Source organism: Panthera leo, chromosome C1 (assembly GCF_018350215.1).
Source record: "Panthera leo isolate Ple1 chromosome C1, P.leo_Ple1_pat1.1, whole genome shotgun sequence".
In the NCBI taxonomy this organism is placed as follows: Eukaryota; Metazoa; Chordata; class Mammalia; order Carnivora; family Felidae; genus Panthera; species Panthera leo.
Genome location: NC_056686.1, coordinates 15,919,000 through 15,940,672, shown reverse-complemented (window position 1 = coordinate 15,940,672; position 21,673 = coordinate 15,919,000). Strand labels below are relative to the sequence as shown.

The 21,673-nt window shown below is 60.5% G+C and overlaps 1 protein-coding gene across 4 annotated transcripts in view; it reads left to right on the top strand.

The window, feature by feature from the left end:
- The window catches only part of HSPG2 (heparan sulfate proteoglycan 2), a 99,296-nt gene extending 78,249 nt beyond the window's left edge, over positions 1–21,047 (top strand). For all 4 annotated transcript variants that reach the window (XM_042949214.1, XM_042949213.1, XM_042949215.1 and 1 more), the window contains 39 exons: positions 62–213; positions 800–935; positions 1,054–1,205; positions 1,459–1,597; positions 2,141–2,292; positions 2,524–2,671; positions 3,985–4,136; positions 4,549–4,690; positions 5,028–5,179; positions 5,559–5,700; positions 5,817–5,957; positions 6,316–6,450; positions 6,702–6,883; positions 7,482–7,677; positions 7,932–8,111; positions 8,414–8,674; positions 8,848–9,052; positions 9,578–9,675; positions 10,570–10,836; positions 11,358–11,467; positions 11,667–11,814; positions 11,897–12,013; positions 12,670–12,781; positions 13,448–13,592; positions 13,681–13,780; positions 13,921–14,030; positions 14,158–14,266; positions 14,869–14,967; positions 15,322–15,543; positions 15,807–16,051; positions 16,400–16,571; positions 16,663–16,785; positions 16,891–16,947; positions 18,942–19,017; positions 19,104–19,182; positions 19,329–19,399; positions 19,575–19,658; positions 20,010–20,113; positions 20,257–21,047. In XM_042949214.1, coding sequence (XP_042805148.1) covers positions 62–213; positions 800–935; positions 1,054–1,205; positions 1,459–1,597; positions 2,141–2,292; positions 2,524–2,671; positions 3,985–4,136; positions 4,549–4,690; positions 5,028–5,179; positions 5,559–5,700; positions 5,817–5,957; positions 6,316–6,450; positions 6,702–6,883; positions 7,482–7,677; positions 7,932–8,111; positions 8,414–8,674; positions 8,848–9,052; positions 9,578–9,675; positions 10,570–10,836; positions 11,358–11,467; positions 11,667–11,814; positions 11,897–12,013; positions 12,670–12,781; positions 13,448–13,592; positions 13,681–13,780; positions 13,921–14,030; positions 14,158–14,266; positions 14,869–14,967; positions 15,322–15,543; positions 15,807–16,051; positions 16,400–16,571; positions 16,663–16,785; positions 16,891–16,947; positions 18,942–19,017; positions 19,104–19,182; positions 19,329–19,399; positions 19,575–19,658; positions 20,010–20,113; positions 20,257–20,429 — 5,588 coding nt within the window. In that variant the 3' untranslated portion in view covers positions 20,430–21,047. The remainder of the gene's footprint in view (positions 1–61; positions 214–799; positions 936–1,053; positions 1,206–1,458; positions 1,598–2,140; positions 2,293–2,523; positions 2,672–3,984; positions 4,137–4,548; positions 4,691–5,027; positions 5,180–5,558; positions 5,701–5,816; positions 5,958–6,315; positions 6,451–6,701; positions 6,884–7,481; positions 7,678–7,931; positions 8,112–8,413; positions 8,675–8,847; positions 9,053–9,577; positions 9,676–10,569; positions 10,837–11,357; positions 11,468–11,666; positions 11,815–11,896; positions 12,014–12,669; positions 12,782–13,447; positions 13,593–13,680; positions 13,781–13,920; positions 14,031–14,157; positions 14,267–14,868; positions 14,968–15,321; positions 15,544–15,806; positions 16,052–16,399; positions 16,572–16,662; positions 16,786–16,890; positions 16,948–18,941; positions 19,018–19,103; positions 19,183–19,328; positions 19,400–19,574; positions 19,659–20,009; positions 20,114–20,256) is intronic.
- The last annotated feature ends 626 nt before the right edge of the window (positions 21,048–21,673 follow it).

The following is a 21,673-nucleotide window of genomic DNA, read 5'->3' as shown; positions in this document are numbered from 1 at the left end:
GTGGGGGAGCCACTCCAAACTCAGCGGCTCCCACACCCTGCCTCCTGTCTCACCCTCCCAGCCCAGGGCGTGGTATACCCCGTCCGCATCGAGTCCTCCTCAGCCTCCCTGGCCAATGGACATGTCCTGGACCTCAACTGCCTGGTGGCCAGCCAAGCCCCGCACACCATCACCTGGTATAAGCGTGGAGGTAGCCTACCCAGCCGGCACCAGGTATGGAGGCATTGGGTGGTGGTGGGCGCACTGGCGCTGATAGGATTCAGGAGGGGTTCTCGACACCTTTCCTGTGCTCATTCAGTCATTCAGCAAACATGGAGTGTTCTTACTGGATGGGCCCTGGACCGATGCCGACAAAATACGTAGATCTCACTGACCTCAGTTGGATCCTATTTCAATAGGACATTCTATGATTTACTCACTCACTGGATGCCCCTGAGAATAGCTCCGGGCCAAGTCTGCACCTGGCACCAAGGATTCCAAGTGGAGTGAGGCAGACGCCTGCCCTCAGGGGGCTCACAGGCTAGTGAATGGGGTGGACATGCCCTGTGACAGCAGTGTCATAGGAGCCACAGCAGGGCACTGGGGACTCACCAGGAATGGCCTCAGCAGTCTTTTGGCACAGGGGACAGGTGAGAACAGTCCGAGGCTAGAGACACTGTCCACCCCGGCCTAGAGCCTCAGGAGGGCTGCTGAGGGAGTTCTGAAGGACGTCCAGGGGGAGGCCAGCCCAGACGAGGCAGGGAGGCTCCTGGAGCCCAGGGCAGCGGCCCCGGAGACACTGACACGTGTTCCCCCTCAGATCGTGGGCTCCCGACTGCGGATCCCGCAGGTGACACCTGCGGACTCTGGCGAGTACGTGTGTCACGTCAGTAACGGTGCCGGGTCCCAGGAGACCTCACTCATTGTTACCATCGAGGGCAGCGGCTCCTCCCATGGTGAGAGGGCCCAGGGCAGGGGATCCAGGCAAGGGGGCGCAGGGGGAGGCAGAGCAGTCCCTGGAGCCATCGCTGTTGTCTGACTCTGGCTGTGTGGTCTGTCCTTCTCTGTCTCCAGTGCCCAGTGTCTCCCCACCAATCAAGATCGAGTCCTCGTCCCCCACCGTGGTCGAAGGACAGACCTTGGATCTGAACTGCGTGGTCGCTGGGCAGCCCCAGGCCACCATCACGTGGTACAAGCGTGGGGGCAGCCTTCCTGCCCAACACCAGGTATGGAGTGGAGCTGTGACAGTGAGGCCAGAACCCCTACCTGCTGGGGCAGGCACTGCAGGGACAGCCCCAGTGGGCAAAGGACCGGAAGGGAAGCACTAGCTGGCAGTCCCGGGGCGGCCCTCCCTCTTGCCCTTGGTTGACGGAGGGTAGCCTCAGCCAGTCTGACGAGGGAGGCTGGAAGGAGGCCTGAGCTAGCTGGTGACTTCTTGGCCCCTCGACTCCTCTCCTCCTCCTTCCCCGTCCCCGCCAGGCCCATGGCTCCCGCCTACGGCTGCACCGCATGTCTGTGGCTGACTCCGGCGAGTACGTGTGCCGGGCCAACAACAACATCGATGCCCAGGAGGCCTCCATCGTGGTCTCAGTGTCCCCCGGCACTGGCAGCCCCTCTGGTGAGTCTAAGGACTGGAGACTCGAAAAACAGTGCTCCCTGGGGAGTCAGCGGTCAGAGCTCTCGGCTGAGGGTGGCAGTCCAGGGCAAAGGCTCTGCAGAAAAACGCCTGGGTTCAAATCCTGCCTGCACCACTAAGAGACTTGAGTGAAGTCCTCTCCTCTCTCAGCTTCGTCCTCATCAGTGAAACGGGGATGCCCGTCATTCCAGCCTCACGCTGCTGTCCAATATGGTGGCCGCTACAGTTAAAGTTCACCATTCAGGTCACCGTGTTTCGAGTGCTCAGTGGCCACACGTAACATGGCTAGTAGCACAGTACTGGACGGTACAGAAGATAAGAGTGTTTCCATTCTCACAGAGAGTTCATGAATTTTGCGAAGAGTTAAATGAGTTCTCACACACGAAGTGCCTGGAACAGCGCCTGGCATGCTCCCGGTGCTTAATAGGTGTTAACTGTTATTATTACCTTGAGCAACAGGGATTTTTATGGCTGCGGCTCCTACCAACCCAGTTGTTCCCAAATCTGCTGTTTCTGTGCCCGCAGTCCCTGGCGGTACGATGCCCGTCCGAATCGAGTCGTCTTCCTCCCACGTGGCCGAAGGGCAGACCGTGGATCTGAACTGCGTGGTCCCTGGCCAGGCCCACGCCCAGGTCACGTGGCACAAGCGCGGGGGCAGCCTCCCCACTCACCACCAGGTATGGGAGTTGGGGGCAGGAAATGGTGGGAGGGTTGTTGGATGGGGGGAACCCTGGTCAGAGTCTCTGCCCCTCCCCCCCCCCCAGATCTACTGAGGAAGGAGGTCCGGAGCCTCTGTGGGGCACAGTGCCTGCCTAGGTCAGAGGTCAGACCTTGCCTCCAGCCTTCCAGGACTCCCGACTGCCATCTCACTCTGCTGCTCTGTTTCCCCACCCTGTCCCCTGGCTCAGGCCCATGGCTCACGGCTGAGGCTGTACCAGGTGTCCCCGGCTGACTCGGGCGAGTACGTGTGCCAGGTGGTGAGCAGCTCGGGCCCCCTGGAGGCCTCAGTCCTGGTCAACATCGAGGCCTCTGGCTCCAGTGCTGTTCCTGTCCCTGGTAAGGGTCCCTGTGGTGGGGGCTGGGAGGCTGGAGGAGGGAGGAAGGGAGAGGAACCAGCAAGCAGAGGTTGGGAGCTAGGTCAAGTGGGATTTATCTCTAGTGCCTGAGGACCAGACTTGGGAATCTGGCATATGTGGGCTTGAGTCCCAGCTCCTCTGTCCATGCTCTGAGATGTTGTGCAAGGGACTCTCACCGTGCTTCCCTTTCCTTATCTGTAACATGGGGATGGCAGAACTCTTGAGACAATCACATGAGTTCCCTAAAGGCTGGAACTACACCTCTGGGGGTACGTGGGGGAGACTGGCGTGGTACCCTGACAAAAATCTTTTATATTAGAGAAAACAGCAACACATGAAACCTGGCACGATTTCGGGGAAATCATTGCCTACAACAGGGCTAAGTATTTAAAGGGTTTTGTTAAGTGAATCAATTGACAAGAAAATGTAAAGTAATTAACAGCACAAGTTATATGTGGCTATAGCAGATGTGATGGCAGAACATGAATTGCTAAGTAAAGAACATGATCTGGCACTTAACTAGGTGCCGGGCCCTGTTCTGTTTACACATTAACTCATTTCATCCTCATAGAAACAGTTTGAGGTAGGCATGATTGTTCTGTTCATTTTTATAGATGGGGAAACTGAAACACAGAGAGATGAAGTCGCTTTCCAAAGGTCACACAGCTAATAAGTGGCAGGGCTGGGTTGTCTGTGTGCGTTTTTAAGTTTATTTATTTTAAGAGAGAGAGAACGTGCACCTGCGCATGAGCAGGGGAGGGGCAGAGAGAAAGAGACAGAGAGGGAGAATCCCAAACAGGCTCCATGCTGTCAGCACAGAGCCTGACACAGGGCTTGATCTCACGAACTGTGAGATATCAAGAATTGGTTGCTTAACTGACTGAGCCACCCAGGTGCCCCCAGAGCTGGGTTTTGAACCCGGGCAGTCTGGCCTCAGAGCCTGGGTTCTTAGCCACACATTGTTCAAGTTTGAGAAAAATGAGTGATCTGTGTGGAGGTGCCTGGCCCTGAGCCCTGGCCACCCGTGGTGCTAGGAGCACAAGAGGAGAGAGTGGGGCCATTGTCTGGGGCGGGGCCAAGAGAGTGATGAGCCATTTCCCCCAGGCCAGCCTGGCTGCCCCAGGCCTCCGGGGAATGGGCAGTGGGAGGGGAAGGGAGCAGGGGGGATGGATGGAGGCCACCTCTCAATATGTGGTCTGGTCTCTGGTCTGAAAATCTGGGCACCCAGGGGTAGTAGGGGTTGAGGGCAAAGGGGTGGGAGTCCCAGCTCACTGACCTCTTCCTGTGCCTCAGCCCCAGGCGGAGCCCCACCCATCCGCATTGAGACCTCCTCCTCCCATGTGGCCGAAGGGCAGACCCTGGATCTGAACTGCATAGTCCCTGGACAGGCCCACGCCCAGGTCACATGGCACAGGCGCGGGGGCAGCCTTCCTGCCCGGCACCAGGTACAGGAGCTGGAGAAAGTGGGATGTGGGCACTCCTCACCCCACCCCACCCCACCCCTGCCCAACAGTCCTGCCTCGATCTAGCCAGGAGGGAAAATGGTTCCAACATCCTGGGCTTTGGGAAGACTGCAGCAGGAGACCGCTGGGAGTCAGGAGGTCAAGAACAGGCTGGGCACAGCAGAGCCACCGCCAGCCTCCGAGCACACTAGTGCAATTACAAAAGGGCACGTGTTACTCAGGACACTAGACCACCTCCTACCATGAAAAGTCGTGCTCTGCAGCGTCTAAGGTCTTGGGGTTGCCTTGCATAGGATGCAGCCTTCATAGCTATAGTACATGTTGGTCCTGGGGTGCGTGTACCGGGACCTGCCGGCTCCCCAGCTCACTCTTGCCTTGCCCTGACCTTGGCCAGGTCCACGGACCCCTGCTAAGGCTGAATCAGGTGTCCCCGGCTGACTCCGGAGAATACTACTGTCAAGTGACCAGCAGCTCAGGCACCCTGGAGGCTTCTGTTCTAGTCACGATTGAGGCCTCCAGCCCAAGCCCCATTCCCGGTGAGTGACAGCAGCAGTGGGTGACGCTGGGGCACAGGCGTGGGGAATCCCTTCCTCTCCCTGCTCCTCCCTGCTTTTCCAGCAGGGCTCTGGCTCTCAGTTCCGTGAATGTCCTCCGGCCCCTCCCCACAGCCACCGGGGACCAGCCTGGGTCCTCACCATGGCATCTTGTCCTCCCCCAAGGAATGGAGACCCTTCTTAGGTCAGTGGCACTGAGTCCTGTCGGTGACTCAAGCCACTGCACCTGCAGGATTAGTGGCATTCACTGCCACCCCCTTCAGTCCCTGCCTTCATCCCCGGGAGCCTCACCCTTCTCACCCACCCATTGTGCCCACAGCCCCAGGACTGGCCCAGCCCATCTATATCGAGGCCTCCTCCTCCCACGTGGCCGAAGGACAGACCCTGGACCTGAACTGCGTGGTGCCGGGGCAGGCCCACGCCCAGGTCACATGGTACAAGCGTGGGGGCAGCCTCCCCGCCCGGCACCAGGTACAGGGGCCTGATGGGCAGGATTCCAGGGCAGGCGGCGTTCAACCTGCGTTTGCTTTCCGCACCCCAAACCTCATGCCAACCCTAGCCTCCTCTGGCACCCCGGGGGATAGAGTAGTTTTGGGAGCAGAGCATGGGAGCGAGGGGCCTGGGCGTTCTGGCCCTGCTGCTGACTTGCTTCCTGAGGCAGCTTTCTCCTCTATAAATTGGGTCGGTTGGACATGTAGGATCCAGTAAATGAAGTTCCCTCACCCCTCCCAGCTGGAGCCCCGGCTTCCTGAGACCCGAGGGAGAACTCGGGTGCTGGTACAGTGGGCCTGGGCACTTGCCCTGCCCCAAGTGCTATGGCCTGATGGCTGTGCCCTCCTCGCTCCGACAGACCCACGGCTCCCGGCTGCGGCTCCACCACGTGTCCCCTGCTGACTCCGGCGAGTACGTGTGCCGCGTGGTTGGCGGCTCAGGCCCTGAGCAGGAGGCTTCCTTCACAGTCACTGTCCCACCCAGTGCGGGGTCCTCCTACCGTGAGTGTGGCAGATGCCACGGGCAGGGGGAGGAGGGGAGACCGTGGAGCTGAGGCAGGGAGGTCAAGCCAACCCGGCCCTCCTGAGCCCTGCCCTCTGCCCGCCTCGTCCCCCAGGCCTTAGGAGCCCCGTCATCTCTATCGACCCGCCCAGCAGCACTGTGCAGCAGGGCCAAGATGCCAGCTTCAAGTGCCTCATCCATGACGGGGCAGCCCCCATCAGCCTCGAGTGGAAAACTCGGAACCAAGACCTGGAGGGTGAGCCCGGGGAGGGCTGCAGGGTGGGGCGGGTGTGTGTGTGTGTGTGTGTGTGTGTGCTGGAGTCAGGTGCAAAGGCGTGGTGATCACCATCGCGGGTGGGGCAAAGGCACCAAACTCACCGTGTGGCTCTGGGTGAGGCCCCTCCCCTCTGGGGCCTCACCGTCTCCATCTGGATGGTGAAGGGGCTGGACCCGGTAGTCGCCAAGGACTCTCCCATCTTCCACCTGGGACCCTGTGAGTCATATACACCCAGGCTGGAGGGGTCGGGGACGTGGGGCAGAGCTACGCGCACTGGCAGCACCAAGGCACGAAGACGACCTCACTGACCGTGCCCTGCCCAATGCCGACCCCACAGACAATGTCCACATCAGCCCCAACGGCTCCATCATCACCATCGTGGGCACCCGACCCAGCAACCACGGTGCTTACCGCTGCGTGGCCTCCAACGCCTACGGCGTGGCCCAAAGTGTCGTCAACCTCAGTGTGCACGGTGAGTGGTGTCTACCCCCTGGGCTCTGCCTTCCTGTTTCTAGCCCTGATTCTGAGCTCACAACCTCCTAAGTTTAAATTCTGCTTCTGCCAATGCCCCTCCCTCTCAGGCATTCTCCCTCTCGGAGCCTCCTGTTCTCCACATTGGTGTAGAATAGTGCCCACCTGGCCGCTACTAAGACAGGGGCTGTGACAGTGCGTGTGGTGGGCAAAGCCCTGCATGAGTAACAGTGATGTCCTTCCTCTGGGCAGGGCCCCCTACTGTGTCTGTGCTCCCTGAGGGTCCCGTGCGGGTGAAGGTAGGAAAGTCCATCACCCTGGAATGTGTCAGTGCTGGGGAGCCCCGCTCTTTGGCTCACTGGACCCGGATTGGCGCCCCCACCAACCTAGAACAGCGGATGTATGGGGTCGTGGACAGCCATACGGTGTTGCAGGTGAGGCGAATCTTCCCCTGGCCAGGGCCATTTCATCTCTGGGTCTGAGGCCCAGTCAGGGCTCATCCTTGAACAGATGCTCGGAGGAAAGAGTAGTAAATGGGAAGTTGGGTGATGAATGGATGGAGAGAGAAAGGGGGGGGGGCATGAGATAAGTGGTTGGTGGGTAGATTGGAAGATGGTCAGGAAGAAAGAAAGGAAAAGAAGGGAAGGAAGAAAGAATGGCTGGAAGGATGGATGGGTGGGTGGGTAGATGGGTAGATGGGTGGATGGGTGGATGGGTGGGTAGATGGGTGGATGGTTAGGTAGATGGGTGGATGAATGGATGTAAAGTGGATGGGTGTATAGATGGGTCAGCGAGCGGGTGGATAGGTAGGTGGGTGGGTGGATAGGGGATGGATAGGTGGGTTCATGGACAAGTGGATGGATGGACTAATGGGATAGATGTTTGAGTGTGAGTCCTCAAGCAGCTAGTCGAACAGGAGAACTAAAAGTCAAGGGAAGGAGAGAGGGAAGAGGTAAAAGCAAGCCAGAGCTGGGGGCTGATGCCAAGGTGCCTATCAGTGCCCACATAACCAGCATCCTTGCTTTCTTCCAGATTTCATCAGCTAAACCATCGGATGCAGGCACCTATGTATGCCTGGCTCGGAACGCACTAGGCACAGCACAGAAGCGGGTGGAGGTGATTGTGGACACAGGCACTGTGGCCCCAGGGGCCCCCCAGGTTCAAGTTGAAGAAGCCGAGCTGACTGTAGAGGCTGGACACACAGCCACCCTGCGCTGCTCAGCCACAGGTATGGACGGGGCTAGCACACAGTACAGAGGGCAGTGCTGCCCTGGGGCCTGAACTGTAGACACAAGACACCTGGAGATGTTATCGCACCCAAGGAGGGGACTTTGCTGCTGCTGGCGTCACCCAGTGATGGCTGAAATGCCCACTCAGTGGCCTCCGTGAAGGGACGGGATCACCCGGTCGCTTCCTCACCAGCCTCACCCCCAGCTCATCCCCAGGGCAGCCCGGTGACCCCTGTGGTCTTCCACTCCACAGGCAGCCCCACGCCCACCATCCACTGGTCCAAGCTGCGCTCCCCACTGCCCTGGCAGCACCGGCTGGAAGGTGACACACTGATCATCCCCCGGGTGGCCCAGCAGGACTCAGGCCAGTACATCTGCAACGCCACCAGCCCTACCGGGCATGCCGAGGCCACCATCGCCCTGCATGTGGAGAGTAAGGAGCTTATCCGCCCTCATTGGGCTGTGCTCTCTGCCCTGTATGGAGCCCTGAGCCAGGCTACACCCTGGACAGAGCCCCAGGAATGCCATCGAGAGGGCCCCGTGCAGCTCAGGCCCCCAGAACCTGCCCTAGCCTGAGACCCGCATCCCCTCCTGGGACCCTTGCTTCCTTCATCCCCAGTCCTCTGCTTCACCAAGCAGCTTCCCTGGGCCTTTGGCAAGTCACCTGGGTCCAACACCCGCTCACATCCTGACCGCTGCTCTCCCCTGCCCCGACCTATCCGTCCCCCACCCCAGGCCCACCGTATGCCACCACAGTCCCGGAGCACGCTTCGGTGCGGGCAGGAGAGACGGTGCAGATCCAGTGCCTGGCGCATGGGACACCCCCGCTCACCTTCCAGTGGAGCCGTGTGGGTGGCAGCCTCCCTAGGAGGGCGACTGCCAGGAACGAGATGCTGCGCTTTGAGCCCGCGGCCCCCGAGGACTCAGGCCGCTACCGTTGCCGGGTCACCAACAAGGTGGGCTCGGCTGAGGCCTTCGCCCAGGTGCTCGTTCAAGGTGAGCGGGGCAGCCCTGGACCAGGCTGGGCAGAAGGGGCTCCTGGGAAAAGAGCATCCCTTGAATGTTAGGATGGAGGTTTTGGGTCCTGGGAGGTGGAGGCGTTGGGAGTAACACACACACACACACACACACACACACACACACACACAACCCCGTGCATGTCCCCACAGGCCCCTCTGGCTCTGTCCCGGCCACCGCCATCCCAGCAGGATCCGCGCCCACCGTTCAGGTCACACCTCAGCTGGAGACCAAGAGTGTAGGGGCCAGCGTCGAGTTCCACTGTGCCGTGCCCAGTGACCAGGGCACCCAGCTCCGTTGGGTCAAGGAAGGGGGTCAGCTGCCTCCTGGCCACAGTGTGCAGGATGGGGTGCTCCGGTGAGTTGGGGGAGAGGCCATACTGAACTTGAGCACCAAGGTACACACGGGGGCTGTTAGGATACCTGTCCCGTGGGGCTCAGCATGAAACAGTATCCTCAGGCAAGTCACGTCCATTCTCTGAGCCTGAATGTCCTCAGCCACACAATGACTTAACATGGGGCCAAATGACATTATCTAAAGCATGGGAAAGGTCTTCAGTAAACAGGAGCTCATATTTGCATCCTTATTATTAGGGGAAAGAGAACGGTCTCTGAGGCCAGATGTATACACATGACCCAGATCTCAGCTCTGCTACTCTGTGTGCTCTTGAGCTCTGACCGTAAGGTCTTGGCCTAAAATGGATGTGGTGACATCTACCTGCCTGCCTGTCTGCCTCACTTACCTGCCTACCTCACGTGGTTAGCGAGAGACCAGAAGCTTATGCCATGTGCTAATCTCCAGTGGCTTTGAACTCACATGCCATTGCAAAGCCTTCTTATCAATTGTTTGTATTCACCGATGTCTTATTATTTTTCTGTACAGAATCCAGAACTTGGACCAGAGCTGCCAAGGGACATATGTTTGCCAGGCCTATGGACCATGGGGACAGGCCCAGGCCAGTGCCCAGCTGGTTGTCCAAGGTAGAATGGTAGCTTCCTCTCCTAAGAGTAGAGGATAGTAGGGCGCCTGCGTGGCTCAGTCAGTTGAGCATCTGACTTCAGCTCAGGTCACGATCTCACGGCTCGTGGGTTCGAGCCCCATGTCAGGCTCTGTGCTGAGCACTCAGAGCCTGGAGCCTGCTTCAGATTCTGTGTCTCCCATTCTCTCTCCCCTCCTCTGCTCATTCTCTCTCTCTCTCTCTCTCTCTCTCTCTCTCTCTCTCTCTCTCTCAAAACTAATAAACATTGGGGAGCCTGGGTGGCTCAGTCAGTTAAGTGTCCAACTTCAGCTCAGGTCATGGTCTTGCATTCATGAGTTTGAGCCCCACGTCGGGCTCTGTGCTCGGAGCCTGGAGCCTGCTTCGGATTCTGTGTCTCCCTCTCTCTCTGCCCCTCCCCGACTTGTGCTTTGTCTCTGTCTCTCAAAAATGAATAAACGTCTTAAAAAATTAAAATAATAATAATGATGATAAACATTAACAAATTTTTTTAAAAGCCTACAACAGAAATGAGGGGCACAGGGACTATATTCCCTGGGAAGCCCCTGAAATGTCTATGAACAAAGAGAATTATTCGATTGTTTCTTGCTTGTGTCTAGCACACCATAAGGGGGCCTAACAAATACTGCAAGGGAGGGAAGAAGGGAGATGGATGGAGTGGTGGGTGCTCAGACCAGCCAATGAAAAATGACAGCAGACACACAAATGAGTAACCCTGTAAACAAGGGCAAACGAGTGAGTGTGTGCGTGAGTGGATGCACGAGAAAGCAAATGAAGAAAGGGGTGGCTGCCAAGGGCCCCGGTGTTCACCTCCTCGGGCCAAGCCTGCAGCAGGCTGGCCTCACTCTCACTCTACCTTTGCTCCCTGCCTCCCCAGCCCTGCCCTCAGTGCTCATCAACATTCGGACCTCCGTGCAGACCGTGGTGGTCGGCCATGCCGTGGAGTTCGAGTGCCTGGCCCTGGGTGACCCCAAGCCTCAGGTGACGTGGAGCAAAGTCGGGGGGCGCCTGCGGCCTGGCATCGTGCAGAGCGGGGGCATCGTCAGGATCGCCCACGTGGAGCTGGCCGACGCGGGGCAGTACCGCTGCACGGCCACCAACGCCGCTGGCACCACCCAGTCCCACGTGCTGCTGCTCGTGCAAGGTGAAGGCCGGCAGGGACCTCCCCGGGGACAGGGGGCAGGAGGAGGGAAACGGATATGTAGTCCTCGCCCACTGGAGCACCTGCTCTGACAATAGAGACCCACAGCCCGATCCGATGGCAGTGACGATGTGAGCACAAAACAGACGTAAAAGAGAGTGAAAAAGGGCAGTGGGTGCAGGGCAGACACAAATCTGTGTTGTCTTCAGAGGCAGCTCCTTTTCACCCCAAACCCTATGACTTGCCCCCAGACTTACTGTTGCAAGCTGCCCTGGTACCCCCGTCTCAAGTCCCCAGAGGGCTGCACCACTTTCTGCCGGGGTGTGTTGAAGACTGTCGGGCTGTGGAACCAAGTGGACCTGCCCCTGAGCCCTGACTGCCCAGTGAGCCTCACCTGTAAAATGGGGACGCAGCGCCTCCCTTCAGGGGCTAGAGTGAGGATGAAATGAGTCCGGACACAGGCTGGGCTCTCTGGTGGCGGCTGTCATCATGTTGATGGCCTGTGTCTCCTTGCCCACTCTTAGCCTTGCCCCAGATCTCCACGCCCCCAGAGGTCCGTGTGCCTGCTGGTTCTGCAGCCGCCTTCCCCTGCATGGTCTCTGGCTACCCCACTCCCAAGATCACCTGGAGCAAGGTAAATGCCGGGCAGGGGACGAGCGGGCATGCCCGAGGGGCAAGGTCAGGCCTTCACCATCTCAGTGCCCGCAGGCCCAGGCCCAGGCTTGGCACACAGTACGAGCCCAGTGTCTGAGGGTGGGCCTGAGGCAAGATGGGAGACAGAGCCGTGGAGGTGTGGGCCAAGGCCAGGGTCCCAAGTGTGGGTACATTTGCAGCTGGACGGTAACCTGCCACCTGACAGCCGCGTGGAGAACACCATGCTGCTGCTGCCCTCGGTCCGACCTCAGGACGCAGGCACTTACGTCTGCACTGCTACTAATCACCAGGGCAAGGTCAAAGCCTTTGCCCATCTGCAGGTGCCGGGTAAGACAACACCCTCTGGACCGGGCAGTGCCCTGCCCGCTGCCTGCTGGGCAGTGTCTCTAGCCACATTCTCTGCCCACAGAGCGGGTGGTGCCCTACTTCACACAGACCCCCCACTCCTTCCTGCCACTGCCCACCATCAAAGATGCCTACAGGAAGTTCGAGATCAAGATCACCTTCCGTCCTGACTCAGCCGATGGTGAGCAGGAGAGGGGCTGCTTTGGGGGGCCTGGGGCAGGGATCTCTTGGAGGAACCACCATTACTGTCTGAGCCCTGGTGGCCCCCAGTCCTACCCACCTCCCTCAGATCCCTGTCCTGGGACCCCCAGGCCTGACCTCTGGGTCCTCTCTCGTGCTTCCTCCTGTCTCCATCCCCCGCTCCGCAGTACCTCCTATCTCTGCCATGGCCTTACCCCCACCCATCCTCCTGTCTTGGCTTCCTGTTCTGCCTCTCCTCCTCCTTCCCTCTTTTGTCTCCATTTCTCAGCCTTTCCTCCTCTCTCTCTCTCTCTCTCTCTCTCTTCTCCATCTCCTACGGGTCTCTGACTTTCACTGTCCAGGCCTCCTCCTCTACTCGGGTGAGTCTCTGCCTTCCTCTCCTCCTTCAGGTAGGCCCTCCAGTGTGAGTGAAGCAAGCTCTATTTCTTTGTAGGGGCTCTGAGCCAGTCTCTGTATAGGGCACATCCGGAGACAGGGGGAAGGCCCCGGCTGCACAGGGTGTCCGTACAGAGGGAGGGATGGGAGCTAGAGAGTGAAGGGTCACAGGCTGGGGTCACTCACCCCTGGGGCTGGGCAGACAGGGAGCCCATAGCTGGGGAGCTGGAGGGAGGGCCTTACATGGCTGTGCCCTCCCAGGGATGCTGCTGTATAATGGGCAGAAGCGGATCCCAGGGAGCCCCACCAACCTGGCCAACAGGCAGCCTGACTTCATCTCCTTCGGCCTCGTGGGTGGAAGGCCTGAGTTCCGGTGAGACCCTCACCCTTCCCATTTACAGGGGAAGGGGGCTGGGGGACTGCGGGCTTTGGTCAGGCACACACCACCCTGGCTTGAGTTGGACGAAGGAGGAGGGAGGAGATGTGCCCATTACCTTCGGTGACCACCTGATCTGCTCGAGTGGACACAGTGTGTCAACCAAGCGGAGGAGGAAGCAGCCTCAGACTTGCCCAAAACTGCGGCAGAAATGCTCAGTGATGCTGAGCATGTCTTTACCCGGTGGGACTCCTGCAGACCAGGCTCATTCATTCATCACTCGGTAGCTATTTGCTGAACGTGGTGCCAGGCACGGACACGGACAGACCACATTCTGGCCCTCGGGGGAAGATATATTCTAGCTGGGGAAGACCCAGCCATAAAGGGAGAGCAACAAGGTGTAAGGTTGAGGGCAGCTGGCGCCCCAGGGGCTGCTCCGGATAAGCTCTGGGGAGGCGGAACAAGGAGAAGACCTGAGGAAGGGGCAGGGATGTGGCGAGCTAGGGGTGGGCGATAGGGTGGGAGGACAGGGCAGGGACAGGAACTAGATCAGAACTGCAGGAAACAGTGACGTCACCTCTGCCCAGGCTGGGCCCACCGCCCAGCCCTTCTGACAAGCCGCTTAAGTGCTTTCCTCCTGCCCGGCCCCACTCGGCGGAGCAGGTTTGACGCAGGCTCAGGCATGGCCACCATCCGCCACCCCACTCCGCTGGCACTGGGCCAGTTCCACAACGTGACCCTGCTGCGCAGCCTTACCCAGGGCTCCCTGATTGTGGGCGGCCTGGCCCCGGTCAACGGGACCTCTCAGGTGAGGCCCCACCGGTCCCCCCGTTTCCGGCCCCCTCCCCACCTCTGCCCAGCCCCTGTCCACCATCCCTGACTTCTCCACTGCCCAGGGCAAGTTCCAGGGCCTGGACCTAAACGAGGAGCTCTACCTGGGTGGCTACCCCGACTACGGCGCCATCCCCAAGGCGGGGCTGAGCGGCGGCTTCGTAGGTGAGCCCCCTCCCCGCCTCCGTCCCTGGCCGAGCCTCAGCTGGCCGGTGGGCAGAGCCCACGGGAGCCCCGAAGAGCCCTACAGGGTACGGGCTGGGCCCGGCACTGCCGCCCTTCTCACTGTGCCTGCTGCCGCCCAGGCTGTGTCCGGGAGCTGCGCATCCAGGGCGAGGAGATCATCTTCCACGACCTCAACCTTACGGCGCACGGCATCTCCCACTGCCCCACCTGTCGGGACCGGCCCTGCCAGGTAACCCCACACTAGTGCACTCACCACCTAGCTGCCCCTGCCGCTGCCCACGGCCGGGGCAGACCCCCGTGGGAAGCGGGGGAGAGGCAGGAGGTTCCTGGCCTGACTTCTGGGGGCAACTTCGCAGAACGGGGGCCAATGTCAGGATTCAGAGAGCAGCAGTTACGTGTGCATCTGCCCGGCTGGCTTCACCGGGAGCCGCTGTGAGCACTCCCAGGCCCTGCACTGCCACCCAGGTGTGTGACCCACCCTTCCCGTCGCTGCCACCCCTGGGTGCTGGCCTCCGCCCGTTGCCGCCCCTCCAGATCCACCCGCCCCACTGCTAGCTGTACTTAGTGACCCTCTGTCACTCGTCCAGGTACTCGCCCCTCCTCCTAGATACTGACTTCGTCTCTGCCACCCCAGTACCCACTCTGCGCCCATCTCTGCTCCCCGAGTTCTCACCCCCAACTACCCATCCTGCCCCCATCACGGCTCCTGGGCGCTCCCCCCAGCCCCTCACCACCACGGGCACCTACCGCCTTCCCATCTCCCACCAAGGCACACACCCCGTTACCTGCCCCCTCGGTACCACCGCCCCTGCACTGTCACCAGGTACAATCCTTCAAGAACACCACACTCACTCATTCACTGCCCCCTCATGTGTCCCCTGTCCGGCCTTCTCAGCACCGCCCCCCCCTTTACCTCAGCTGTAATCCACTCCTCCTGCCCGGTCTCGGAGGCAGCCCTCTCAGGCTAGCCAAGGCCCCCTGGGTGCAATAGATGGGGCTTTGGCATCAGGACCCCACCCTCTCCCAGGCCAGTTCAATGCCTCCCTGCCGGTCCCTGTGTCCCCCAGAGGCCTGTGGGCCCGACGCCACCTGTGTGAACCGGCCTGACGGTCGAGGCTACACCTGTCGCTGCCATCTGGGACGCTCAGGGATGAGATGCGAGGAAGGTGAGTGGAGCCAGACCCGAGACCCCAGGGAATCCCAGAAGGATGGGGGGAAGCTGGGCAGGGACACTCTGAGGCCACCAAGGGCCCTGTGGTTGATAAAATTACTCCAGAGCCATAGGGCCTCAAAGGCACCTGGCCAACCAAGCCTCTGCCCAGTCTGAGTCACTTGCGTGAGGGTCCCCGAAGCTCCCCCCCTCTTACCGGAGATTCTTCCAGGCTGGTCTGCAGGGCCCACGGTCTGGCGCTCCTGTGCTGCAGCTGTGACCCAATTGGTCCTGAGCCCCTGGGTCTGGAGGGGGGCAGGCAAGGGCGCCAGTATCCCCACTGCCCCCGGCTGAGCTGTGGCTGCTGCAGGTGTGACGGTGACCACCCCCTCCATGTCGGGCACTGGCTCCTACCTGGCACTGCCCGCCCTCACCAACACGCACCATGAACTGCGCCTGGACATTGAGTTCAAGCCGCTGGCGCCTGACGGCATCCTGCTGTTCAGCGGGGGGAAGAGCGGGCCTGTGGAGGACTTCGTGTCCCTGGCGATGGTTGGCGGCCACCTGGAGTTCCGATATGAGCTAGGGTCAGGTGAGCACCGGACGTGAAACACTGATGGGCTCTAGATGCCAAGTGCTGTGTCCCCCTCAGCTCCCCAAGCCCCATGGGGGCTTGGAGGAGTAACTTCAGAAGTCAGACCAACCCAAGTCCCCTGTTCATTCACGTTCCTTCTCTCTGTGTGTGACTCGAGGCAAGTCCCCTAGATCTCTCGCGGATTCCACCCCAGGCCCTGTGAGGGGCGGGGGGAGGGGGGGTGCTCCCCGTATGCCATCCATGCCCGGCGTCCTCCCCAGGGCTGGCCGTGCTGCGGACCCCCGAGCCGCTGGCCCTGGGCCACTGGCACCGAGTATCCGCGGAACGTCTCAACAAGGACGGCAGCCTGCGTGTGAACAGCAGACGCCCCGTGCTGCGCTCTTCCCCCGGCAAGAGCCAGGGCCTCAACCTGCACACCCTCCTCTACCTCGGCGGCGTGGAGCCCTCCGTGCGTCTGCCCCCGGCCACCAACGTTAGCGCTCACTTCCGTGGCTGTGTGGGCGAGGTGAGGAGCGGCCTTCAGAGGACAAGAGGGGAGGGGAGGGGAGGGGAGGGGAGGGTGCAGACGGGGCCCCTCTGCCTGCAGCGAGCCCAGATGCTTCCCCTTGGGCCTCACTTCCCTCCTCTGTGGATCAGGGACAATCATGCCTCCCGCGAAGGGCCTCACAGAGCAGTGACTGCACCGATGGCGGTCCCTGGCGCACAGGAGGCGTTGGGCTTAGGTTCCTCCCTCGCCTGTGCTAGAGTCCCACCTTACCACTCGTGCTCCCGCTTGGGTCCCCTGCTGTCCCATGGGTCACTTTGCCTCTGCCTCCCGCATGCCCAGAGCCCCTCCCCGTCCCTGTGCCTGCAGGTGTCAGTGAACGGGAAGCGGCTAGACCTCACCTACAGCTTCCTGGGCAGCCGGGGCATCGGGCAGTGCTACACCAGCTCCCCGTGTGAGCGCCAGCCTTGCCAGAACCGTGCCACGTGCATGCCTACCGGCGAGTACGAGTTCCAGTGCCTGTGTCCCGATGGCTTCAAAGGTGTGGGAGCCCGGCAGGTCCCGGCAGGGGGCGGTACGAGGTGGTCGCGGCCACTCCCACCCGTGCCCGCTCACTGCGCCCTGGCCCACAGGAGACCTCTGTGAGCACGAGGAGAACCCCTGCCGGCTCCGTGAGCCCTGTCTGCACGGGGGCGTCTGCCAGGGCACCCGCTGCCTCTGTCCCCCCGGCTTCTCTGGCCCACGCTGCCAACAAGGTAACTGTCCTGGCCTCTCCCCACCTCCCTCTTGGGGCCCTCTGGGGCTGGACGTGGCACCCACAGTGTCTGTGCTCACCGACTGCACCCCACCTTTCCTCGTAGGCTCTGGACAAGGCACAGCCGAGTCTGATTGGCATCTGGAAGGCAGCGGGGGCAACGGTATGTATTTCCTGTGGCCAGAGAGGCTTGGCTCTTCCCTGGCTTCGGTCTCTCAGCCCCTCTTCCGGGTACCCCACACCCTCAATTTTGGCCTATAAGCAGGACGAGCATGTGGGAGGCTCACTGGGCACAGAGGGACAGAACAAAAAAGAGCACAGCAACACAGAGCCGGGTCCTGCCCTGTACTTACTGGCTAGGTGACCTGGGCCAGGTCCTTGAGCCACTCTGACCCCAGTTTTCTCCTCTACGTTCATGCATTCTGTCAACAAATTATCGTGTGCCCATCCTTGCTCTGGAAGCAGGAGATATAAGATGAACAAGGCAAGACCTTCATTCTCAAGGATTCCACAATCTAGTTTTTTTTAATTTTTTTTTTAATGTTTATTTATTTTTGAGACGGAGAGAGACAGAGCATGAACAGGGGAGGGTCAGAGAGAGAGGGAGACACAGAATCTGAAGCAGGCTCCAGGCTCTGAGCCGTCAGCACAGAGCCTGACGCGGGGCTCGAACTCACAGACCGTGAGATCATGACCTGAGCCGAAGTTGGACACTCAACCGACTGAGCCACCCAGGCGCCCCTCCACAATCTATTTAAAAGCAATCATAATTTTTTAAAAAAAATCAGTGTTTATTGGCCGTTCACAGACCCTGGGCTAACCGCTTAGTCCACACCCATCTTCTTATCTGTCACTAACACAATAGGAGAGGTAGCAGTAGAGTGGCTAAGAGCATGCTCAGAATCCAGCCTGCCTGGATTCAAATCTTAGCCCTGCCACCTCCTAGCTGTGTAACTTCGGGTGAGTCACTCAACCTTTCTGTGCCTCGGTTTCTTTATGTGTAAAATAAAGAGAAGTAACATCCTCCCACAAGGGTTGGATAAAACTTTGTGTCAGGTAAAATTATCTAGTGTATGTAAAATGCTGAGAACAATGTCTGGTCCGCTGTGGGGACAGAATGTTAGCATTGTTAGCATTTTGTCGAAGTCCTAGGATTGTTACAGAGATCCATTGAAATGAAATGGTGCTTGCAGCTGCCCGTGAAGCTCCTCGCACAGCAACTGGGACACAGTAGGTGCTTGGTAAATGTTAGCTGTTATCATCGTTCGGCAGAGGGTGGCAAAGTGTCCCCCACCCTCATAGGCCCTCAGAGACCAGCACCGGCCTGTGGGGATGCGTCTGAGAGGGTGGGGCTAGGGATGCTGGAGCCACACACAGTATGGACGTTGGGGCCAAAAGGGTCCAAAGCAGGCTTCCCACTTCCTGGGCACGTCACTCGCCTGCCTGAGCCTGTCTTCCCGCCCGCAAGAAGGAGGGAACACAAAGATCCTGAACCTTTTATGTGCCACTGACCTAGGTGACCAGCTGTCCCGGCTTGCTCAGGACTAAGGGGTCCCTCGGGATGTGGACTTTCAGAGCTAAAAGCAGGACAGGACTCCGCAAATAGGGAACGACTGGTCACCCTATCTGGACCCTACTGACCACATAAAACAAAACGCTTAGGATTTCAGAACAAACCAATTGTACTGAAATAAGGTTATCAAAATACTTAGAACTTTCAGATTTGTAACACAGGTGCTTCTTTAGTAACACATTAAATAACAAGACCTGGTGGTGGTCCCGACAGCTACCGCAGTTCCAACAAGCACAGACAACGTTCTGAAATATTTGCAACTACTGAAATGCAGTAAGGGTGTCTGCTAGTGACACATCACAGGTCCCACTGCGGCTCCTTTGGTTGGCTGCCTACATGGATACAGGAAGGAATTGCTACATTTCAGTGAGAAGTGAGCGAAGGTAGAGCTACAGGGCTTCCCCATCCAAGTTCACAGGCCCCTGACTTCTGTTCACAGCCCCCTGGGGTCTCCAGAGACTGCAGGTTCAGGGCCCCCATAGTAGCGCACACACGGGTGGAGGTGGGGGTCCTGGAGCCCGTGTGGTCGGTGGCCGCTCCACGCAGGCCGGCAGGTGTCTCACCAGCCCCACGTTGTCCCGCAGATGCCCCTGGGCAGTACGGAGCCTATTTCCACGATGACGGCTTCCTAGCTCTCCCCGGCCGCGTTTTCTCCAGGAGGTGAGATGGGTGTTAGGGGAGCCTGTGGGTCCAGGGAGGGGAACAGGAATCTGGGACTTCCCCCTCACCCGCGTCTCCACTCCCAGCCTGCCCGAGGTGCCAGAGACCATCGAGCTGGAGGTTCGGACCGGCACGGCCAATGGCCTCCTGCTCTGGCAGGGCGTGGTGAGTGTGGGCATCTGGCCCGGGGTCACAGGGTTCTCAGCCTCCTGGCGGGCAGGGCCGTGAGAGGAGGAGGGTGAAGGCCACCACCGTCAGGGGCCTTGCCTCTCCGGGCTGGGAACCCCAGTGACCCTGTGCTTCCCGGGCAGGATGTGGGAGAGGCCGGCCGCGGCAAGGACTTCATCAGTCTCGGGCTTCAGGACGGGCACCTTGTCTTCAGGTGGGTGCGGGCACCTGGCCCTTCCTCCCCCTCCCTGGCCTCCCTCACCCCCTCAGTGACCCTCTGCTCGGTGCTGTGGCTCCTCCCACGAGAAGCTGCGGCCCACGGCACCCCAGCCACACACACCACCACCACCTGTCCCAGCTCACACTGTCTTGGGCCTGTGTGACCACAGCTACCAGCTGGGCAGCGGGGAGGCCCGCCTCGTCTCTGAGGACCCCATCAATGATGGCGAGTGGCATCGGGTGACGGCACTGCGGTAAGGGAGTCCACCTGGGCACGAGGGTGAGGGGCGCGGAGTTCTAGACTGGGACGGGACACCGCCCACCGTGTGCAGGGAGGCAAGCTTTGAGCTCTGGGACACAGAACTTGAAGCCAGGGTCGGGGGAGGGCCCGTGAGCCGGAACAAACTTCCAGGGCAGGACGGAACTCCCCGGGGGGTGGCAGGCAAGCACCCTAAGGGATGAATGAAAGCCGGGTGGGGTGCTGGGAAGCTGTGTTTGTGGGGCCGGATCTCATCCAGTGCGGAAAGGAAAGCGCTCCGAGCAGGGGGCAGGCAGGGAGGGGACTTGGAACTGGTGGTGAGGAGCCTGCCCCCCGTTGACCACAGAGAGGGCCGGAGAGGCTCCATCCAGGTGGACGGCGAGGAGCTGGTCAGTGGCCAGTCCCCAGGCCCTAACGTGGCCGTCAACACCAAGGGCAGCATCTACATCGGTAAGTCCGGGCTGGGCGAGGCCTAGGGCACCCTCCTCAGGGCCAGGGAGGGAATGGGGCTCCTGCAGACCTAGAGCCTGCAGCCTCCCCCCGCCCGCCGGGCTCCCCGAGCTGACAAGCCCCGTCGCCTCTCATCCCCGAAGGTGGAGCTCCCGACGTGAGCACGCTGACCGGGGGCAGGTTCTCCACGGGCATCACCGGCTGTATCAAGAACCTGGTGCTGCACTCTGCCCGGCCCGGCGCCCCGCCCCCACAGCCGCTGGACCTGGAGCACCGCGCCCAGGCGGGGGCCAGCACGCGCCCCTGCCCCTCGTAGGCAGCCGCCCGCCCCACACGGACTCCCGGGCAGCATCCCAGCCCCACGACGTCGAGTATATTGTTATTAATATTATTATTATGAATATTTTGTAAGGAACCGAGGCAATGCCACGCTTTGCTGCTACCGCCCTGGGCCGGCCTGGAGGGTGGGCACACCACCCCCCACGCACAAACACACCTGGGCAGAGCCGCAGGCTGGCAGGTAGGGCAGGTTGGATGGGAGCTGGTGCCTCAGAGGACCACCAGGACTTGGGGTCAGACACCGTGGTGGCCGATTGGGCTCAGAACTGTCACGACCAACAGAGCCCCGCCCCCAAGTAGAGCCAGGCCGTCCAGTTCTGCAGCCCTCGGGCAGCCCCCCAGTCCTACAAGAGCCAACCTCGGCCTCCAGCTGGTGCCTCACCAGCTGCCTGGGGCGGGGGGCATCGCAATTGCCTTTGCCACCCGCCTCCGGGCGGGGAAAGCTCTTTAGTGCCAACTGTGGAACAAAAGGCAGCTCACTCCTGGGCAGGCAACCCCACCCCCTGCCGGCCCGTGTCTCAGCCCCCTCCACCTCCTCCAGGCCAGCCGGGCCACCTGCCCCGGCAGCCTCCCCCTCCCACCGAGTCCTCCTGGATCACCCACCCCCCCCCCCCGCCCCCAACACCCGACACCTGCCCAGGGCCCCCGCCCTCAGGGGCTGCAAGGGAAAGTCCACCCCACCTCTCACCAGGAGCTGCTAAGGGCAGAACCCAGCACTGAGAGGGTCTCCCCGCCCACAGCAGGCCACATCCCCCCACTGATCTGGAAGTGAAGGCCCAGGGGACATGGGGGGAGGAGGGCATCGGTGGTTGAAAAGACTTAGTGCCTTGCGTGGGGGATGCCGGGACTCATGGCTGGGAGGGACAGGAAGGGGACACGACAGCCCTGCCCCGTCTGTGGAGGCCTGAGGGCCCAAATGGGAGCACGTGCCCTCCCCTCCAGCAGTCCACAGATGTGGGGTCAGGACACCTGGCCTCTGTGTCCTAGAAGGGACCCTCCTGTGGTCTGTGTCTTGATCTTTCTTAATAAACGGTGCTATCCCCGCCAGAGCGGTCTGCTGCGCCTCTGACTAGGGCTTGACTCGGTGGCACCCGAGGGTGGGCCGGGGTGGGGCAAAGCCGGGCAGGTGAGGTCTGGGAGTGGAGTGAAGCGGCTTCAGGGGAGTGAGGCCCCCCTGCTCCTTGCCCTTCACGGATCCAGCAGAGGGCCCGCCGGTACAAC